The 18,611-nt window shown below is 36.6% G+C and overlaps 2 protein-coding genes across 9 annotated transcripts; both read right to left on the reverse strand.

Moving 5' to 3' along the window:
* Positions 1 to 942: 942 nt before the first annotated feature.
* Positions 943 to 7,901, reverse strand: LOC127165147 (NLR family CARD domain-containing protein 3-like). Its single transcript, XM_051109464.1, has 5 exons — positions 7,774 to 7,901; positions 6,411 to 6,497; positions 4,396 to 6,180; positions 2,562 to 2,732; positions 943 to 1,111 (listed from the first exon to the last, which is right to left on the reverse strand). The coding sequence occupies exons 1-5, from the start codon at positions 7,812 to 7,814 to the stop codon at positions 943 to 945; spliced, it is 2,253 nt and encodes a 750-aa protein (XP_050965421.1). The 5' UTR covers positions 7,815 to 7,901.
* Positions 7,902 to 9,256: 1,355 nt separating this feature from the next.
* Positions 9,257 to 17,221, reverse strand: LOC127164904 (polymeric immunoglobulin receptor-like). Of its 8 annotated transcripts, none has more exons than XM_051109051.1 (6): positions 17,140 to 17,221; positions 16,981 to 17,041; positions 13,849 to 13,896; positions 11,543 to 11,818; positions 11,148 to 11,459; positions 9,257 to 10,640 (listed from the first exon to the last, which is right to left on the reverse strand). In XM_051109051.1, exons 2-6 carry the CDS (start codon positions 16,988 to 16,990, stop codon positions 10,315 to 10,317), a joined length of 972 nt encoding a protein of 323 aa, XP_050965008.1. In that variant the 5' UTR covers positions 16,991 to 17,041; positions 17,140 to 17,221; the 3' UTR covers positions 9,257 to 10,314. The 8 variants fall into 8 exon arrangements, with proteins under 8 accessions (XP_050965008.1, XP_050965009.1, XP_050965015.1 ...); XM_051109052.1 differs by having other exon boundaries at positions 17,126 to 17,178; XM_051109058.1 differs by having other exon boundaries at positions 9,257 to 10,503; positions 16,981 to 17,215.
* Positions 17,222 to 18,611: the final 1,390 nt, after the last annotated feature.

Consider the following 18,611-nt stretch of genomic DNA (forward strand, 5'->3'; position numbering starts at 1 on the left):
ATCTTTATGGTAAATGTATAAATTCAAGGGTGGTGGTAAAGGAGTAGGTATCTTGGTGAATGAGACCAAGTCCAAGAAAAATAGGCTCATTTTCCAACTCCCCCTAAAGTTAAACAGTTGAGTTTTACCCTTTTTTTTATCCATTCAGCCAATCTCTGGGTCTGGCGGTAGCACTTTTAGCATAGCTTAGCATAGTTCATTGAATCCAATTAGACCATTAGCATCTCGCTCAAAAAATGACCAAAGAGTTTAGATACTTTTGCTATTTATAACACGGTCGGCGATTGCAGATTTATGCTGCTGTCACTTTAAGATCTGACGCACAGATCAAATATTTTGATGCATCAGTATTTCTCACAACTGTTCAGGTTTACTAAAGACAATTACCAATTGCATTGACATGAATAGTCTCCAAGACGAGCATGTGTATGCTTTAATAGAACTTAAGCGAAAGAGAACTCTGCATTCGCACACTGACTGAGAGGCGCGTTCTGTGAGCGTGCTTTGAGTATGTGCGCACATAAGTAACCTTCTGTACAAGACTTAAACACACATGCAGATACTGAATATCACTTCGTGATAATGCATCGAGTCACTGACATTTCCGTCAACTGTTCCTGGACTCGGCTGGACTCGGAATATTTTCAGAGTCCGAAATGCTCGAGTCTGAGTCAAGTCCGAGTAAAAATGTGACAAGTCCAAGTCTGCTAAAAAATTGTACTCGAGACCGGACTCGAGTCAGAGTACAAGTCCGAGTACCCCAACTCTAGTAATAATATTATGTAACTCACGTTACTTGTAATGCATTACCCCCTACACTGCTACTCATAAACAATTAGCTGATATGCATATTGTAACGGAGCGAGGGAGACGTAAAGCGAAGACGAACAGAGAGTTCATAGGCTGGGTGTGTGTCGCTGGGTGCTACCACTGTGCGGGGAGCTAGGACAGACGTCCCCATTTGAGATTGGGGTAATGATAAACCGACCTTGGTGACCTGGGTGCAGCAGATGGGACGTGACGTGACTTTGGATGATCAGACGAGACGAGACGAGACTCTGGGAGGTCAGACGTGATGTGATGAGGCTCAGGGCGACCAGCTGAGACGTGACTTGACCCAGGAACAACAGCAGTAACTTGACTTGGCTCATGAAGATCAGCTGTGACTTGGCTTGACTCGGGAAACACAGCTGAAACTTGACTTGACTCAGGAAACACGACTGAAACTTGACTGGACACAGGAACAGCAGCTCTGACTTGACTCAGGAAATACAGCTGTGACGTTACATAACACTGGTATGGCAGGAGTGACATGACGGAGCTTTGTCTTCGCCACCATTTTGTGAACGGGCTCCGCTGTAGCCGCCATTATAAGTAAGGCAGGCGAGGGTCGATCCATGGCGAACGTAATCCAAAGGGCGAGGAAAAGGGGTTTTCTGAACAAACGAGCGAGAGGTCCAAAAGGCAGGCGGCGAGACAGACAAAACGAGATGACCAGGCAAGAAAGCTAAACTTAGGGAACAAGGGAACTAGGAAACTAGGGATACACAATACAAACTCCAGTACACAACTCCAATACTCGTCCAGATACTAGGGGAAGTCCAAGGCTTATATAGGGTCTCTGATTGGCTGCAGACGATTAGCGCAATGGCCGATGGGGAACATAGTCAGGGGTGTGGAGCAACAGTCAGAGTAATGTTAATGTGCGAGGGCGACATCTGGTGGTGAGCGGTCCGAAGGTCACCAGCCAGATTCATGACACATATAAACAGCCTTTTTATTAACAGAATAGAAAAATCATGGCTGATAGTAAGATATGCAAACGTAAAAGAGAACCAAACTGGACACAAGAACAGCTGTTACTTCTTGCCCAATGTGTTAATGACAACAAAGATATAATCAAAGGAAAGTTTGGAGTTGGTATAACCTCCAAAACCAAAAATGTTGCGTGGGAAAACATATGTGTGCAGATAAATGCAGAGTGTTTTTAAAACGTGTAAGTTCAAAGGCAGATTGCTTTGGGATAGTTGGGATTTGGTCTTAGTGACTTAGGAGTCCTCTTCACTACTCCTAACATTTCACAGATTTAGGAGCTAGTTTTAGTGCTAAAATGCTTTGTGAAATACTCTTAGGTGTCCTAAATTTAGGACTGACACGCCCATTATTTTTTACGATTTTCTCCTAAATCGGCAAGTTATGAGCTATTTTTAGCCTTAAGATGTTTTGTGAATATGGGTCCTAAACTTCATCTTTAGTCTCATTTTAAGACTCATTTCTGATGAAAAGGACATTTTACTAAGGACAAAGACATGTGACTATTGCTGTAGAAACAAACAATGGTCTTCTCAAATTGTCAATAAAGCTCAAGAAGCAGAGTTCCAAATGTCAAAATAAGACTTTATTGAACACAGCAACAAAGCCGAGATGACAGCTGCCGCATCTGAGAGGGCACCTTAGACTCACAGTCTACATTAAGACATCCAATATTGAAGCAATCATTGAAACAATCACCAAACTGATCAGTATATTGAATGTGGTTATAACCATAAGAGAGATCTTACCACAGTGTCTCCAGTTTACAGTGTGGATTCTGTAGTACATCAGAAAGCAGCTTCACTGAATCTCCTAGTTTATTCCCAGACAGATCCAGTAGTCTCAAGTGTGAGGGGTTTGATCTCAGAGCTGAAGCCAGAGCAGCAAAACCTTCATCTGTGATTCCACAGTTACTCAACCTGTAAAGAACAATGCTCATCAGTTTAGCTGTGAATTGGTTATTAAAGATAAAGTACAAATTTAAAGCACAAATCAATCTGTTTGATGGATCATTGAACTGAGATCTAAACTGTCACAGAACACAAAACATGATCATAAAACATCCAAAGTCTCATTCAAGAAAGAGAAATATTTCTTTAGCTATGCTGCCTGCAGTTGGAATCAGCTTCCAGAAGAGATCAGTGCTAAAACAGTAACCACTTTGAAATGTAGATTGAATACACATCTGTTTAGCTGCATTTACTATATGAGCACCGTGCTATGTCCAAATGATTGCACTGTACTTTTTTCCTCATGTTTTACTCGTAACTGTTTTAATTAATTTAAAATATATTTTTTAATATTTAAAAATGTTTATAGAGGTTATGCACGGATGTCACTTTCCCACTGGGACACGCCCCCTCAGCCAGACTGAGTGGCAAAAGAGCCTTCAGGGTGAATTGATTTAATAGGGAAGATGCGAAAACGTGAGTAAAACAAATGATAATCAGTTTAAACTAAAGGTTGCTAAACCTGAACCTATATAGTTTTTGTCAGTGTTTATTTAAAAACATCCAGTTATGCAGAATTTAAGATGGTAAATATTTAGTTGATGAGTTGTCAATACGATATACTATAATGCAATATATAGGATATGATTTTACTGCACAATTCAACATATTAACATGAAATAATAACTGCAAATCTGTGTTTCACTGCCTGGAGATGATTTGTTTCTTTGAACTGCAGCGATGAATTTGCTTCTCTTTTCAGTAGCTTTCAGCAGTCTGTAAAAATATACCTCAGGTTTCTTGTCAAATCTCTTTGTACAATAAATTGCAAAGCTCGTTCTCATTCGAAACCAATGCTGCCACTCAGTTTTTTTGCCACTCAGTGGGCGATGCCATACTCACTCCAGCTGACAGTGATGTCTGTTCTGGTTTCTTTTGTTACTTAGTCTGATGGTGGGCTATGTGCACTAAGTGTAAACAAATAATCCATTTAAATGGTTTTTGCAAACACTTACACAAGAAACCAAGTTTTTACTGTTTGTAGATCTTGACTGACAGATGTCTCGTCCAATAGCTTTTCCGTTTTGTCTGGATTGTCATTGTGTTTTCTGGCTTGTTTTGTGTTTAGTTTGCCATTTTGTTTATAATTTTTTGGTTTTCTTTTTGGATTTGTAATTTTGTTTTCAAAATTGTAATTTATTTAGCACTTCACATACAGTACACTATACAGTATATACAGTGAGTCATATATGTTCTTACCACAGTTTCTCCAGTTTACAGTGAGGATTCTGTAGCACATCAGAAAGCAGTTTCACTGAATCTCTTAGTTCATTCAGTGACAGATCCAGTTGTCTCAGGTGTGAGGGGTTTGATCTCAGAGCTGAAGCCAGAGCAGCAAAACCTTCATCTGTGACGCCACTATTACTCAACCTGTAGAGAGATGAAAATCATTCATGTGAAACTCTATCTATCTAACTTCTCTGACTTTGTCTGAACACCTAAAGTAATCTTTTACTGTATTGAAAACATAAAAGTGTCAACCACTAAAATAATAGCTACAGCACTTATGAACCTTTAACTTTGATTTTCTTAATGTTTTAACAGTGAAGTGATTGTTTTTATTAATACTTACTGAACTGATCTGGATTCTTTAATCACAGGCAGCAACTTCTGAAGAACTTTCACATTTTCAGGCTTATTAATTCCTTTAACAAATTTATCAAGACGAAACTCATTCAGTTCCTCTTCTGATGTCAACAACACAAAAACTACAGCTGACCACTGAGATGAAGAGAGTTTGGCTTCACATAATCTTCCAGATTTCAGATACTGTTGTATTTCCTCTACTAGTGAACGATCACCCAGTTCATTCAGACAGCGGAAAAGATTGATTGATTTCTCTGGAGAGTCAATGGTTCTGATCTTCTTCTTGATGTACTCAACTGTTTTCTCATTGGTGTCAGAGCTGCTTCTTTTCAGAATCATTATTCGTTGAAGGAGAATCTGATGAGACTCCACTGACAAACCCAGAAGGAACCGCAGGAAAAGATCCAGATGTCCATTTTTACTCTGTAGAGTCTCATTCACAGCGCTCTGATGAAGCTCAGATAATGAAAAATGTTTTGCTGGATTGAGCTGAAACAAGTCCTTCACTTTAAACCGCATCACGTTTCTGCTGTGGTTTGTCCAGGAGAGGTGCGCATATAGAGCTGCTAAATGTTCCTGAATGCTCAGATGAACAAAGCAGAAGACTTTCCCCTGATACAAGCCAATCTCCTCTCTGAAGATCTGAGTGCACAATCCTGAGTACACTGATGCTTCCGTCACATCAATGCCACACTCTCTCAGGTCTTCCTCACAGAAGATCAGTTTACTTTTCACAAGCTGCTCAAAAGCCACTTTGCCCAGTTTGAGGATCATGTCTTCATCTTTCACCTTCTTCTTATAGTCCTTTTCATGTTTAATGTTGGTCTGAAGGATCAGGAAGTGTGTGTACATTTGAGTGAGAGTCTTGGGAATCTCTCCACTCCCTGCTTGACTCAACATCTTCTCTAGAACAGTGGCTGAGATCCAGCAGAACACTGGGATGTGGCACATGATGTAGAGGCTCCTTGATGACTTCAGGTGTGAGATGATCCTGTTGGCCAGGCTCTGATCACTGATTCTCTTCCTGAAGTATTCCTCCTTCTGTGGCTCATTGAAGCCTCGTACATCTGTCACTCGATCTACACACTCAGAGGGGACGAGATCAGCTGCTGCTGGTCTGGAGGTGATCCAGATGAGAGCAGAGGGAAGCAGATTCCCCACAATGAGGTTCATCAGCAGCACATCCACTGAAGCTGATTTAGATATATTATACAATTTAATTTTGCTCTTAAAGTCCAGAGGAAGACAACACTCATCTAAACCATCAAAGATGAACAACGCTTTATATTCATCTCTGGACATTTCAATTTCTTTAGTTTCAGGAAAAAAGACATGAAGAAGATCTGAAAGACTGAGTGTTTTGTCCTTCATCAAGTTGATTTCCCTGAAAGGAAGTGGAAATATAAGATGGACGTCCTGATTCTCTTTCCCTTCAGCCCAGTCCAGGATGAACTTCTGCACAGAGACTGTTTTTCCAATGCCAGCGACTCCCTTTGTCAGAACAGTTCTGATGGCTTTGTCTTGTTCAGGTAAAGGTCTAAAGATATCATTGCATTTGATGGCTGTGTCCTCTGTTGCTGTTCTCCTGGATTGTGTCTCAATCTGTCTCACCTCATGCTCATTACTGATCTCTCCATTCTCACTCTCTGTGATGTAGAGCTCTGTGTAGATCTCATTCAGGAGTGTTGGGTTTCCCTGTGTCGCTGTTCCCTCATACAGATGCTCAAACTTCTTCATTAGATTTGATCTAAACATGTTGAGGTCTTCATGACTGGAAAATTAAATTACCACAATATCACATAATCTTTTTTGTGTTATGGTTCTGATCTCTTCTGGTGAACTGAACTATAACAGAGAGAGATTAAAGGTACACTGAGTACTTTCACAGACATGTCTCTCTGTGTGAGCTAATGTTAAAATATAAGATGAAATAATTAAATAATCACATGACAAAACACCATAATAAATATTTCAATTATGTCTGTTAATTAAATATTGTACCTTAAATGTTGTGGATGACCTATAGATTCATCACTCTTCATAAACACACAGCTGGGCTCTGCTTCTGATCTCTTCTGATCAGCTGAACTATAACAAAGAATCATTTGAATTACTGTATTAACTTTTGATTAAAAAAATATGATCTTTTCATTTTTACTATGTTGATACAGGAACCATAAATGTAAGTGGGTTACACTTAGAAAATTTGAAAAAAAAAAAAAAATTGTATTGTGCCATCTCAGGCTATGTAATTTGTTATTTTATGACTATTTTTGTACCTCGTTTTGGTATTTTTGTCGACACTGTTACCGACACAAGCATTACTAGAGACTACAATTTAACTATGTAATATCAGCATTTTAGTTCCTTATTTCACTGGGACTGTTTCAAACTAATCTGGTTCAATTGTTAGGGAAGGAAGATGATCAGATCTTGGTCTTTCTGTGATCATCTCAAACCAGACCAAGATCTTGATCCTGAAATTTGGTTTCACTTTCCTGAACATTGCAAGACTAGGATGAGAGTCTGAGGTCACCTCGCTGCTCTTGTTTGTAATTGAATTTACATGGATGCATTATTGACAATGAGTTATGGGTGAAAAATAGAGTTTTATTTTTTATTGTATACATTTTTTTTATAAATGATATTTGATACTATCCTATCATTAACAATGACAATAGTAATTGTAACAGTACCAGTGATACTAACTACAAAATTAAAACGTTTGAATTTTACACAGACAATCTTTAAAAACAGGGTGACACCTAATCTAATCTAAAAAGTAACAGGTTGACAGTAACTGGTGTGACGATTTCAAACAAATTTGCAAATTGCTAGCTAATAGTCAAGTTCACAAAAGCATGTGTTGTACACTTTGAAAGGGTGTTACTTGTAGATATTAATTATATTAATGTAATAAATAATTGTTTAAATGTACATTTTAAAAATGGTAACAGTATTGACATTGCATATTATTGTTATGTTTTTAATTCGCAAAATAACTTTGTTATATTAATTCTATGTTTTATTTCTTAGGGACGCAAAAGGCACCGATTTCGTGGAATGACCCAAGTTCTTTCACAATAACTAATATGAATACCATAATAACATAAATACCTAATATAAAACAAAAACACAATATAAATATGACACACAGCTCTGACTCTGATCTCTTTTGCAGCACCTTTTGAAGGACCTTTTAAAATAAAACTAAATAAAAAAAATTAAATAGTCACTTTATATGTGGTCTTATTGTTTTAAATAAAATTCTCATTTTTACATTAACACACACACACACACACACAAAACGATGGCATACTTTCAAATATGAGATTTAAAATAGTATGTAGCCTGTTCAAAGTACCTGTATCCTGGAGAAAAATCTTCTAGGGATGTGTCATCCATGATGAAAAAGCGGAACAGACAGAAAAGTGAAATCTCCAACACTTTCTGTTCACTCAAATACACAGTGTTAGTCTATGTTATCTCAATTACTAAAATGTACCACAGACCGTTCCAAAAAGCAACGAAACCACTTCATTTGCTTACAAAAAAAAAAAAAAAAAAAGTATTAAACGCATATCAAAAACACGCGTCCTTCCGAAGAAACATGAATGCGGAAGACATCTGCGGTATTATGGGATAATTTTTGTGCCAATAAGAATGAACGTAACTTTATTAAACTGAAGGTAACTTTCCAAGAAACGATCAAAAATATGCCACTGCAAAAGAAGAAAAACACAATGAAAATGAAAAAATGAACTCAGTCGCACGAATTTAACATGCTCTTCAAATATGCTTCATTCTTTGTTAATGATTTTCAAAGAATCGTTTCGCGAATCATGGATTCTGAATGCGTTGCCACAACTTTCGCTTACGCTTCGCAAATTTTCGTTTGCTGTTTTGGCACAAACCTCTCGTGGGGGCGGGCTTAACAGCGATCTACTCTGATTGGCTAATGAGCTTTTGATGGACAGTTGCTCTCTGACCTGGAAGCACGGACGGTGACGTCAGTGGCGCACATATTGGAAAGTTGTTGCGGTGTGCAATACGTCGTGCTTTGTTTATATTAAGTATTAATGTTATTAGTATTTCACCTACGGTCGTCTCTTAGTTTCTAAAGATGAGCTCCCAGGAAAGACACGGAGCAGCATCATCTTCCACCTCAGCTTGTCCCTCAGGGCAGCTTGAAGTAGGTTCGTGTTGCTAAAGTAACGTTAATCAATAACATCGATAAAAGTTTTATTCATGTACAGTGTGCAACAGTTCTGATAGTTTCTATTAACAAAGCACGACGTATTGCGCCACTGACGTCACCGTCCGTGCTTCCAGTTCAGAGAGCAACTGTCCATCAAAAGCTCATTAGCCAATCAGAGTAGATCGCTGTTAAGCCCGCCCCCACGAGAGGTTTGTGCCAAAACAGCAAACGAAAATTTGCGAAGCGAAAAAGTTGTGGCAACGCATTCAGAATCCTGCGATTCTTTGAAAATCATTAACAAAGAATGAAGCATATTTGAAGAGCATGTTAAACCGACTGAGTTCATTTTTTCATTTTCATTGTGTTTTTCTTCTTTTGCAGTGGCATATTTTTGATCGTTTATTGGAAAGTTACGTTCAGTTTTATAAAGTTACGTTCATTCTTATTGGCACAAAAATAATCCCATACGGTTTGTCATTCGACATTCGAACCGAAGCATCTTTCCTGACTGCTTTATGTTCTACTAAGCACAGATGGCGCTGTTTTCGACACTCTCGATGCTTAATCTTTTCCCGGAACAAATCAAAGACTCAGTGCTTTATCATTTTTTTTTTTTTTTTTTTTTTTTATTGCAGTGATAATATATGTGTATTTTCATCTGTATATATACAAATCTTAAAGCTTTATTAGGTGGTTAATACAGTTCATATGTTGAATAGAAAGAATCCATAATATAGGTCCAAGTCCAACGTGACAAATATATAATGTAACCTTAATGAAATATAATTGAACGAGAAATAAGGCAGCCAAGAATAAAAGAAAGGAACACCTTAAAACAGCAGTTATGGACAAATACAAGGCCATGTGCATTTCTACACTCACACACATTCTCAAAGTTGACTAGTAACTAAATCAAGAGGAGACAGTAAGAGAGGCTGTAAGGGGCTGCTAAAAATCTATTACTTATTATATGTGACTCTAGACCAAAACCAGTCATACGGATTAATTTTTTAAAATTGATTTTTTTTTTTTTTTAATTTGAAATTTACATAATATGAAAGTTATAAATAAATAATAAGTTAAATAAATAAGCTTTACATTGATGTATGGTTTGTTAGGATATCATAATATTTAGTCAAGATTTGAAAATCTGGAATCTGGGGGTGCCAAAAAAAAACAACAAAAAAAAAACAATCAAAATACTGAGAAAATCACCTTTAAAGTTGTCCAAATGAAGTTCTTAGCTATGCATATTACTAATCAAAAAATAAAATATATTGATATATTTACAGTAGAAAATTTACAAAATATCTTAATATCACAACATAAAATCGCTAATTTTGCCATACAATGTATTTTTGGCTATTGCTACAAATATACCCGTGCTACTTATGACTGGTTTTGTGGTCCAGGTCACATACATCTGTTATTCTTTTGAACTATAAGAGTGATCATTAAAAAATGTCACTAGATCTTTGTGTAAAGAAAATCTTAAAATAAAAACAACTCTTTTATAGCACTGAACATAGTCTATCTACATTTTGTGCTGTCCATCCACAGGGAAAGTGTGTAAACTCAACAAACAATTGTTCTCGCACACTGAAACACAATGGTGTTCAATATGTTCTGTGGTCCCATGATGGCAGTTTTCATATTTTGTTCTTCTGCATCAGACAAGCAGCTGCCAGCTATACATGAATGACACTGCTAACAATCATGTTCCTGTGTTTGAGTGGAGTCAGTATTTTCATTATTAGAATGACTGTAATCATTCTTTCTCCAGTTTGGCAGTTCATAGGGCTCATCTCCAGTAAAAAAAGGACGAGTGGAAAGCTTTTGGTCACTCTCCGGTATGGGCTCTCTATCTGCAGTTTCCTCTGTGGGTGATGCTGCCATCTTCTTACACCATAAAAGAATAAGAAAAAAGCAAATGATAAACAAGAAAAGTGACAAAGATAGGATCAGTCCAATGTGAGGTGGTTTCTCATTGTTGCTGCCCTCAGTTTGGTTTCCTCCTGCACTGGTGAACTTCTCTGCATGAAATTAAAGAAAAGAACCAGCACACAGTGTTTGTTTCATTTTCTTTTTTTACAGTGTATTTTCATTTTGGGGAACTTTGGCTTTTATTTCATTAAATTTCAAAGCCTGATATGCTTTAGAATTTACTTGTTATTTTAAACTAGAAAATCCGGACCCAGCAGCAATGTCTACTGTCCGATTTGTGAACAAATCCCTTTTTCCAGCTAATTAATTAAAATGTGTGACATTAGTAGTAAAACTAGCCAGATAAATTCATGGTACTAATGTAACATTCACTTAAATCCTAACTGAGAACTAACAATACAATAGGCATTGCACATAATGATATATCAAGTACATATATAGTAGTCAACATTTGAAGTGGATCAAAACCTTTCAAACCAAAGTTGTCCAAAACAACCAAAACAGTACCCATTCTTGTTTTAGAACAACTCTGATGAACTTTTTTTTTTATCCACTTCAAATGTTGAATACTGTATATTCATATGATGAGGTTTTACCTTTGACATGCAGCATGTAGGCGTGTGGTTCTCCTTTAGTATTTTCCTTATGAACAAAGCAGCGGTATAACCCAGCATCTCTCTTTTGGATGCCAGTGATGGTGAGAGACACATCGCCGTCCCTGAATCCGTCATCTGTCAGCGATACTCTGCCCTCATAGTCATCGCCTGGGTTTGTGGCTCCATTTTCAGTGTAGTGCAGAACATTTTGTTCATTATGTAGCCACGTCACATCCCTGACATCTCTTTGGGTATCCGCATAACACGGAAGAGTGACGTTTTCCAACTCAACGGCTGTCACATTTATAGGAACTACAGGGAAAATATAAAAATTAAGCTACATTACTTAATGCATAGTCTAAAGTGTTTTTAATGTGAGGCAAACAAACACTCACCCACAACCTCCAGCTTAACTGACTTGACAAAGCCGTCACAACTGCACACGTATTGCCCCAGGTCATTGTATTTTGCTGACGTGAGAAATAGAGAATAGTTTTTTTCAGGTGTGACTGCAAATCTTTCCTGAAAATGTTCTTCTATGATGCATTTCTCCTTTTGGCACTTAGCAATAGTTGCTTCTATGGGAAAGGTCTTCTTCCACTCCACTTGTTCACCACAGTCGCAGGGAAGTGATGTTGGGTGATTTAGCACCACAGAGACAGAGTAAGCACCTGTAAGTAAAAAAAGAAAATTGTAAAAACAACAGATAACGTGACGCTGGCATCATGCCGCGTTGATTTTTGGCTCTGGGAAATTGCTCTGTTTATCCACTATACTGGGACGATCACGCTGCCTCTCCACTACTGAGTTTAGGGCAGTATTTAAAATTTTCTGTCACGATTGTAAAAAGATTCACCATTGTGTGTCATTCATGCTGCACCAAGAATTGCAACAGTAACTCAGATCATCATACCAAGAGAAAACTGGACAATGAGGGCAGTCGTGGCCTAATGGTTAGAGAGTCGGGCTTGTAACCCAAAGGGCGCCGGTTCAATTCCCGCACTACCAGATGGGGATTGTGAATGAACAGTGTTCTTTCCACCTTCAATACCATGACTGAGGTGCTCTTGAAGTGTGTGTTTGTTCACTTCTCACTGCTTTGTGTGTGCACTTGTAATGGGTTAAATGCAGAGCACCAATTTCGAGTATGGGTCACCATACTTGACAATGCAAAATGTTTTTTCACTTTTTATGGGAAGCAGGTCGCGAAGATGATGAAAAGATGCCCGCGTAGTAAATCTATCAATAATGTAGGGCCCTATGGATTCCGCGATGCGGAAAATGTGGACGGAATCGCAGAATCCAGTCATAAAAACGGAATTTACCGAATAACACGGAATGTCACGAAATTTGTCAAAGTTTGAATGAATTAATCAAAAGTAGGTCATTACACTTAAATCAAACCGCAAAAATACCATTTAAATGTGAATCCTGCATGTTCTGTGTCTCTGTTTTAATGAATGGAGCAGATGAGCGGATTTGTTTACTACACACACTGAAGCACACGTGACGCTCGCGGAGATTTCAGTGCCTGTCATTTCTTCCATGTTATAATTTTAATAGTAAATTCCCCTTTGTTTGCCAAAAAAAATTTGCTTAATTTTCAATAATTAAAAGATAAATGAAATTAATGTTTTATGCCTTCATTTGATAACCAGAACATTTTAAAAACACAACACAGAATTTCTGAGGGTAAAAAAAAAAAAAAACTTTCATAAGGCTATTTTAAGAATAAATTTGAATAAATTAAGTATGCATTCATATAATTAGACATGATAAAACACAGAATTTGATAACAATAAAACATATAGTGAGAAAAAATAAAACATTTCATAGTTTTATAAGTTTCATGATTTTAATTAATTAGACATGCTCTTTAATTAATTAAATTTAATTTAACCATTAAAAAGGAGTTGAGAAAAATTAAAACGGGAAAAACAGAATCCAGAAAAATAAAACGGAAAAACGGAATTTGGAAAGAAATAAAACGGATTTCATAGGGCCCTAATAATGTCACTGCCCGTCACTCAATAAAAGAATGACTTTGCTGGGTGTTTTTGAACGTTTTGATTTTGTTTGGGTTAATAATATACATTACTTCTGCAAGTATGACTCTCACTCAGCTTGTGAATTAGCAGAACTTATTTGCAGAACACAAATAATGCTTAATGTGGCTTAATGTACCAAGACATGTGATAAAGACCAGCTTGTAAAGCATATGTCCAGATACGCATATAAGCCCAAAATGTGAATGCAACGCACACTTAAAAGAGTTTTCCTCTCATATAAAGAAAACATTACGTCCTGTGATTTTTTATTTTAATAAATCTTAACTTAGTAAATCAGCATATTAGAATGATTTCTGAAAGATCATGTGACATTTAAGACTGGAGTAGCAGCTGATGAAAATTCAGCTTTGCATCACAGGAATAAATTATATTTTAAAGTTTATTAAAATAAAAACCATTATTTTATATTATAATAACATTTTGCAATATTACTGTTTTTTCTGTATTTTTGATCAAATAAATGCAGCCTTGATGAGCAAGCATCTTTAAAAAAAAAAAAAACTATGAGTGTATGTATATATTCGGCTATACACACACAGACTCATAAAATAGTTAAATTATAATTTTGCACAAAAGCATTCTTTAATTATAAAAAATATTAAACTTCATTGAAAGAAAATAATGTGACCTACCAGTTAGAAATGGTGCAAAAATCCAAAAAATCTTCATGGTTATATGCACTGAAACACAATTTAGCAAACAAAATTTTATGTTATTAAGACAGGACATTTTGAAGTTTGGCATTGTGACTCAAAGGCTTGCTAAGATGTCATAATGAATGTTCAGATCATATTTCTTGGCCATGTTTTCTCGTTGTTGCTTTTCCTTATAATTAATGTTCCTGAGCAAATTCATTACAACTGAATTATGTCACTTAGAAATTTTTATAGACAATAAATTGGAAACATAGTTACAAACAACAGTTTGCAATTGTATTTACTAAAAACTAAATAAATAAAACAAAAGTTTTGTCTTGGTGTTATTTGGTATTCATCACTTCATGGCAAGACTAGTTTAGTCTTCATGACAGACCATAGACTTTAACATTTTGACAGACAGGGTCATAAAAATTCTGTCATAATCTATTATTACTCAGCATTTTAATTTTCATATTTTAATTATGATAACATTTAATAGCTTTTATTTTTGTTTACATTTTCAGTTCTAATCATGAACATACAGTATGAGCATACATAGGCTTATGCATTTATTGTGAAAAGAACAGATGAACAGTAACTGTGCGTCTCTTTTCATGTTCAAAACCACACCCCGCAGTGAGAGTGGAGGCCACTAAAAACAACAAAATATGCTAGGGCTGGGAGAAAAAAAGAAAGATTTTTATTCTTATGAACCAATATTAATTCTTAAACTCCAATCGATCTTTTGGTCTATGCAGTTTTCAGTTGATGAATTAACAGTACATAGTGTGTCAAATGTGTGTCAAAATGAGTTGCTCAAAACACTTCACTACCAGCGTCACGGCTACTGGCTGATAATCATTCAATGTCTTGAATGCTGCCTGTTTTGGTACCGAGATCATTGTGGCTGACTTGAGGCATGTTGGTACCATGGCCTGCTCCAGGGAGGAGTTGAACAGGTCTGTAAATACTGCTGTCAGCTCACCTGCACATTGTAGTGAGTAGTGAAATGTTTGGAGTAGTGAAGTGGAATCCTTAAGTCACTAAGACCAAGTCACAAACTATCCTAAAATGGAGCAATAAGCCTTGGCACTTAAACATTTAGAAAACATTTGACGATAATGAGCTTTTAAAAAGGTATCACCTTAATTGTGGGAATATTACGACTGTTGTAGAACATATCAGGCACAGTTTAGAAGGTGACATGAATATGCGATATGAATTTCCTCAATAAATGATAACAAGAGTTCAATAAATGTTTGATACGATATTCATGCTGCAAAGGTGAAACAAAAGAGCCCTAGTCAAAGTGAGCCACTCGGACCGTTTATCCGCTCGGATCAAAGCTCAAACGGCAGCATGGCGAGAACTTATTAGAGCAGCAGTGTTTATTGTCTGAATAGTGTCTGTTTTGAAGGAGGAGCAATGGAATATACTTACAGTATGTTTTGTGATTAAGCTATAGCGTTTATGCATTTATAAATGTATTTAGACTACTGTTTTTCATACAAATACCTAGAAACAAAATTACATTTTACCATGGTATTGAGGTGCTATATTTGTGGTTTTAAGTGTTACTATGGATGATGCTATGGAAGAGCAACAGTTAATAAAAAAAAATAAAAATAAAATAAAAACTCAAACAGAATAATTACATTTCAATTTATTTTTTTTTTTACATTTTATATGGTTTATATTTTACATACATAGATTATTACAGATATTACTGATTTTGATAATGAACATAAATCTGCATCCTAACACAAGCTACTATCAAATGTGTACATCTAAGAGACAAAAAAATTTAATATTATTACGGTTACTATTATCAGGTAACATAAACCTGTTTCTTGATTTGAAACAATATTACTCATTAAAACATGTAGGACTAAGATTTTTTTTTCTATTAAGATATTTATTTTGTTTTGAAAAAAGTGTGTAAAAAAAAAAAAAAAAAACATGTGTTTGTCATGTTCTGATCATAAAGAAAATGTTACACCTACATTTAACCATCTGGTTTCTACAGCTTTCACACTGTAGCAAAAATCTGCTTTTAAACTTGAAAGAAATAAAAATGTTACTTTTATTGTGATAATTATCAACATCGACTGATATGAAATATTGATATTATTCCAATATTTTGTGCATCATGAACAGTGAGACTGATCTGCCTGATGCAGTATTTTGTCCTCTTAATGAATGTCTTTAGCGTTTCTGGCCTCTGTTAACAGTCTTTTACAGACTAAATATAACTAGATAAAAAAGTTTGTCAAGACAAACTTACTGGTTACTGCTGTGACAAGCAACATCTGGCACAACACAGGTCGATCGGTGCATCTCTATGTAAAACGTTAACTGTGCTTAGCTCAAGTCTTGATTGTGTCCAAACTATGCGGCTTCTCTGACTCATCGACCTGAAACATGTCGCCCTCACGCAGACCTCTCCTGTCACCTGCTGATCCTTACTAGAAACTGAGATTTTACTTATAGTTTGTAACGTTCGTAAAGTAAAATCCAAAATCACATATAATCACATATACGATGCAAACAATGTACATAAAATGTAACTAGATAGATAAATAAATAAATACAAATAATGCAAAGACATATATAAACTGTGAGAAACGGAGACAGCTAGAATCGATAGTCGGATAACATTATAGTATGAGGATACTCGCCCTCAAAACTGTCGATGCAATATATCATTTGAAGCCCTTCTCTTTCTTACTGTTGAGCTGATTGCCTCACGATACCATTAACGTCATTCACAGTTATCCGGGGAAGCTCTTGTAAACAGCGAGTGAAGTATGACATCCCCTCCTGCGGCATTTTCACAGTTATCGCCAATAGTGAAGTTACAGTGCTGCACCGGGTTGTAACTGAGCTGATGAGACCAAACGCGGAAGTGATCGCATAGAGTCAATTCCAGCCTCAGCCCAATCAGAAGTGCCAGTACTTACATAGAAACTTTATAAAGTAGCCAGAAAGAAATGCTCATTTTAACGACATACTTCAGATGGATTTAGGGGATTTTGCATCTGAACTCTTGAATATTGCTATTTCTGTCAATAGATCCTTCTAAATATCACACACTGCACGCTGTAATAATGAATAATATTCTCATACCTGTTTGCATCAGTCAGATGCTCCCACCAAAAAATTCAGGGGGTGAATCCTTTTCTTTTCCCTAAAAAGAATTAGAAGAAAAAAAACCTTTGAAAACTTCAGACTTGACGGACACCGTCAGATTAAGCCGAAACCTTAGAAAGACCTGCAGATACAGACTGCTGCGTTGACGGTGCTCCCGGTCTGTAAAGTTATCACAGTTGTGGTGGTGTTTGTGTTTTACTGCTGATGAGTAAAGCTGTATTTTCACCGGTCACAGACCACCAAGCATTCAGGGGCCTACACAGGAAAGGGGCCCACTGGCTGCAGGGAAATTATATTTTTCGAATAATTATTTGTATGTATGGGAGTTTACAAACGTAAACAAACTCACACACTCATTTTCTGCGACGCCCTGGTTGTAGTGTTTAGAGAATAGTTCAGTTTAGCCCCTCTTCTCCCCCCGGCAAGTTTGTTTTGGTATGTTCCTGTTTTTTTTTTTTTTTTACAGTGAGTGGCGCACGTGTTCGCCACTCTGCTTGTATCAGCTGTCAAGGAAGTCATGTCACTTCTGTGTTATCTTCAGTGTTTTCACCAAGCGGCAACCTCCCGGTCTGCCTCTTTTGAAGGTATTTTTTGGTGATTAAGCCCTTTGTTTTGTGTTTTATTTTTATATTTATTTATTTTTGTATTTATTTTTCTCGCTGTTTTTTAATTTGTTTATTGTGTTTATTTATGTTATGCTGCTATTTGGACTTCTTGGAATTTTATTAGGATTTTTCTTATTGTTGTTTACTTGGTTTTTTGTATGTTACCTTGAAGCAAATAATATATATGTCTGTTGCTGCATCACCCTCTGTGACAGTTTCTGAAACTGAGTGCCATGCGTTTCACAAGTTAGCTTTGCTACTAATATGACAGCCTATCCTCATGAACCTATATGACATTGAGCCTACAAAGTTAGACTATTATAGTCCAATAACAAATATTAATTTAGTTTTCAAATTAGTATACTATTGAAATGGTGTAGGCTATGCAAACAAGGCATCATGTAATTTCTAATTTTGTGTTATGCCATTGTGTTATTAGCACTGATAATCGCGGTGGTATTGAAGTGTTTTGTAACCACAGCAGGAGTTCATTTGTAGACTATTTGCTCTCACATTTTGGGCTCACGTTTCTTGGGAAAGAAGTCTGTTAGCAGTTGCTTTCCCTCATTTCTTTTTTTTATCCCTTTCTTGCCCCCCCTTTTCTTTTCTGAGAACCGGATTTAGCTTTCTTAGACATCATCTTCCATAGCACAGTTATGTACTGCTGTCTGTCGCTTCAGCAGAATGAACGCTGAAGGTGGACTAAACCATTTCGTGCAAGGGAAAGGGTGCCTGTCCTCAGACACTATATGTACTTGGACACCATTTAATACATCAATCAACTGATGCATTTACCCAAAATATTAGCATTTACATTAGTTAACAACATTTATTGTGATCTTAAAATTATATTTAACAGAAAAAAAAATAAAATTTCACTCCTCAGGGGCCCTCCCCCCACCTGGGGCCCTGGTAATTTAGTCCCACTTTTCACCCAACTACGACGCCCCTGTATAAACCTCCCGGTCTCCCTCTTGAAGTCAATACGGAAGTGACTAAAAC

The sequence above is a fragment of the Labeo rohita genome, chromosome 5, assembly GCF_022985175.1.
Source record: "Labeo rohita strain BAU-BD-2019 chromosome 5, IGBB_LRoh.1.0, whole genome shotgun sequence".
Lineage (NCBI taxonomy): Eukaryota > Metazoa > Chordata > Actinopteri > Cypriniformes > Cyprinidae > Labeo > Labeo rohita.

Bases quoted from the DNA above. Each gene is read 5' to 3' on its own strand.
- LOC127164904 (XM_051109051.1), bottom strand. The intron at 11,819-13,848 runs GTAGGTCACATT...TTTTACTTACAG, and splicing joins TTTTGCACCATTTCTAACTG to GTGCTTACTCTGTCTCTGTG. The intron at 11,460-11,542 runs GTGAGTGTTTGT...TTTTCCCTGTAG, and splicing joins AGTTAAGCTGGAGGTTGTGG to TTCCTATAAATGTGACAGCC.
- LOC127165147 (XM_051109464.1), bottom strand. From the start codon at position 7,814: ATGGATGACACATCCCTAGAAGATTTTTCTCCAGGATACAG. The intron at 6,181-6,410 runs GTACAATATTTA...TTAATTTTCCAG, and splicing joins GGTCATCCACAACATTTAAG to TCATGAAGACCTCAACATGT. The intron at 1,112-2,561 runs GTAAGATCTCTC...TCCTGGGTCAAG, and splicing joins TGTAAACTGGAGACACTGTG to TCACGTCTCAGCTGGTCGCC.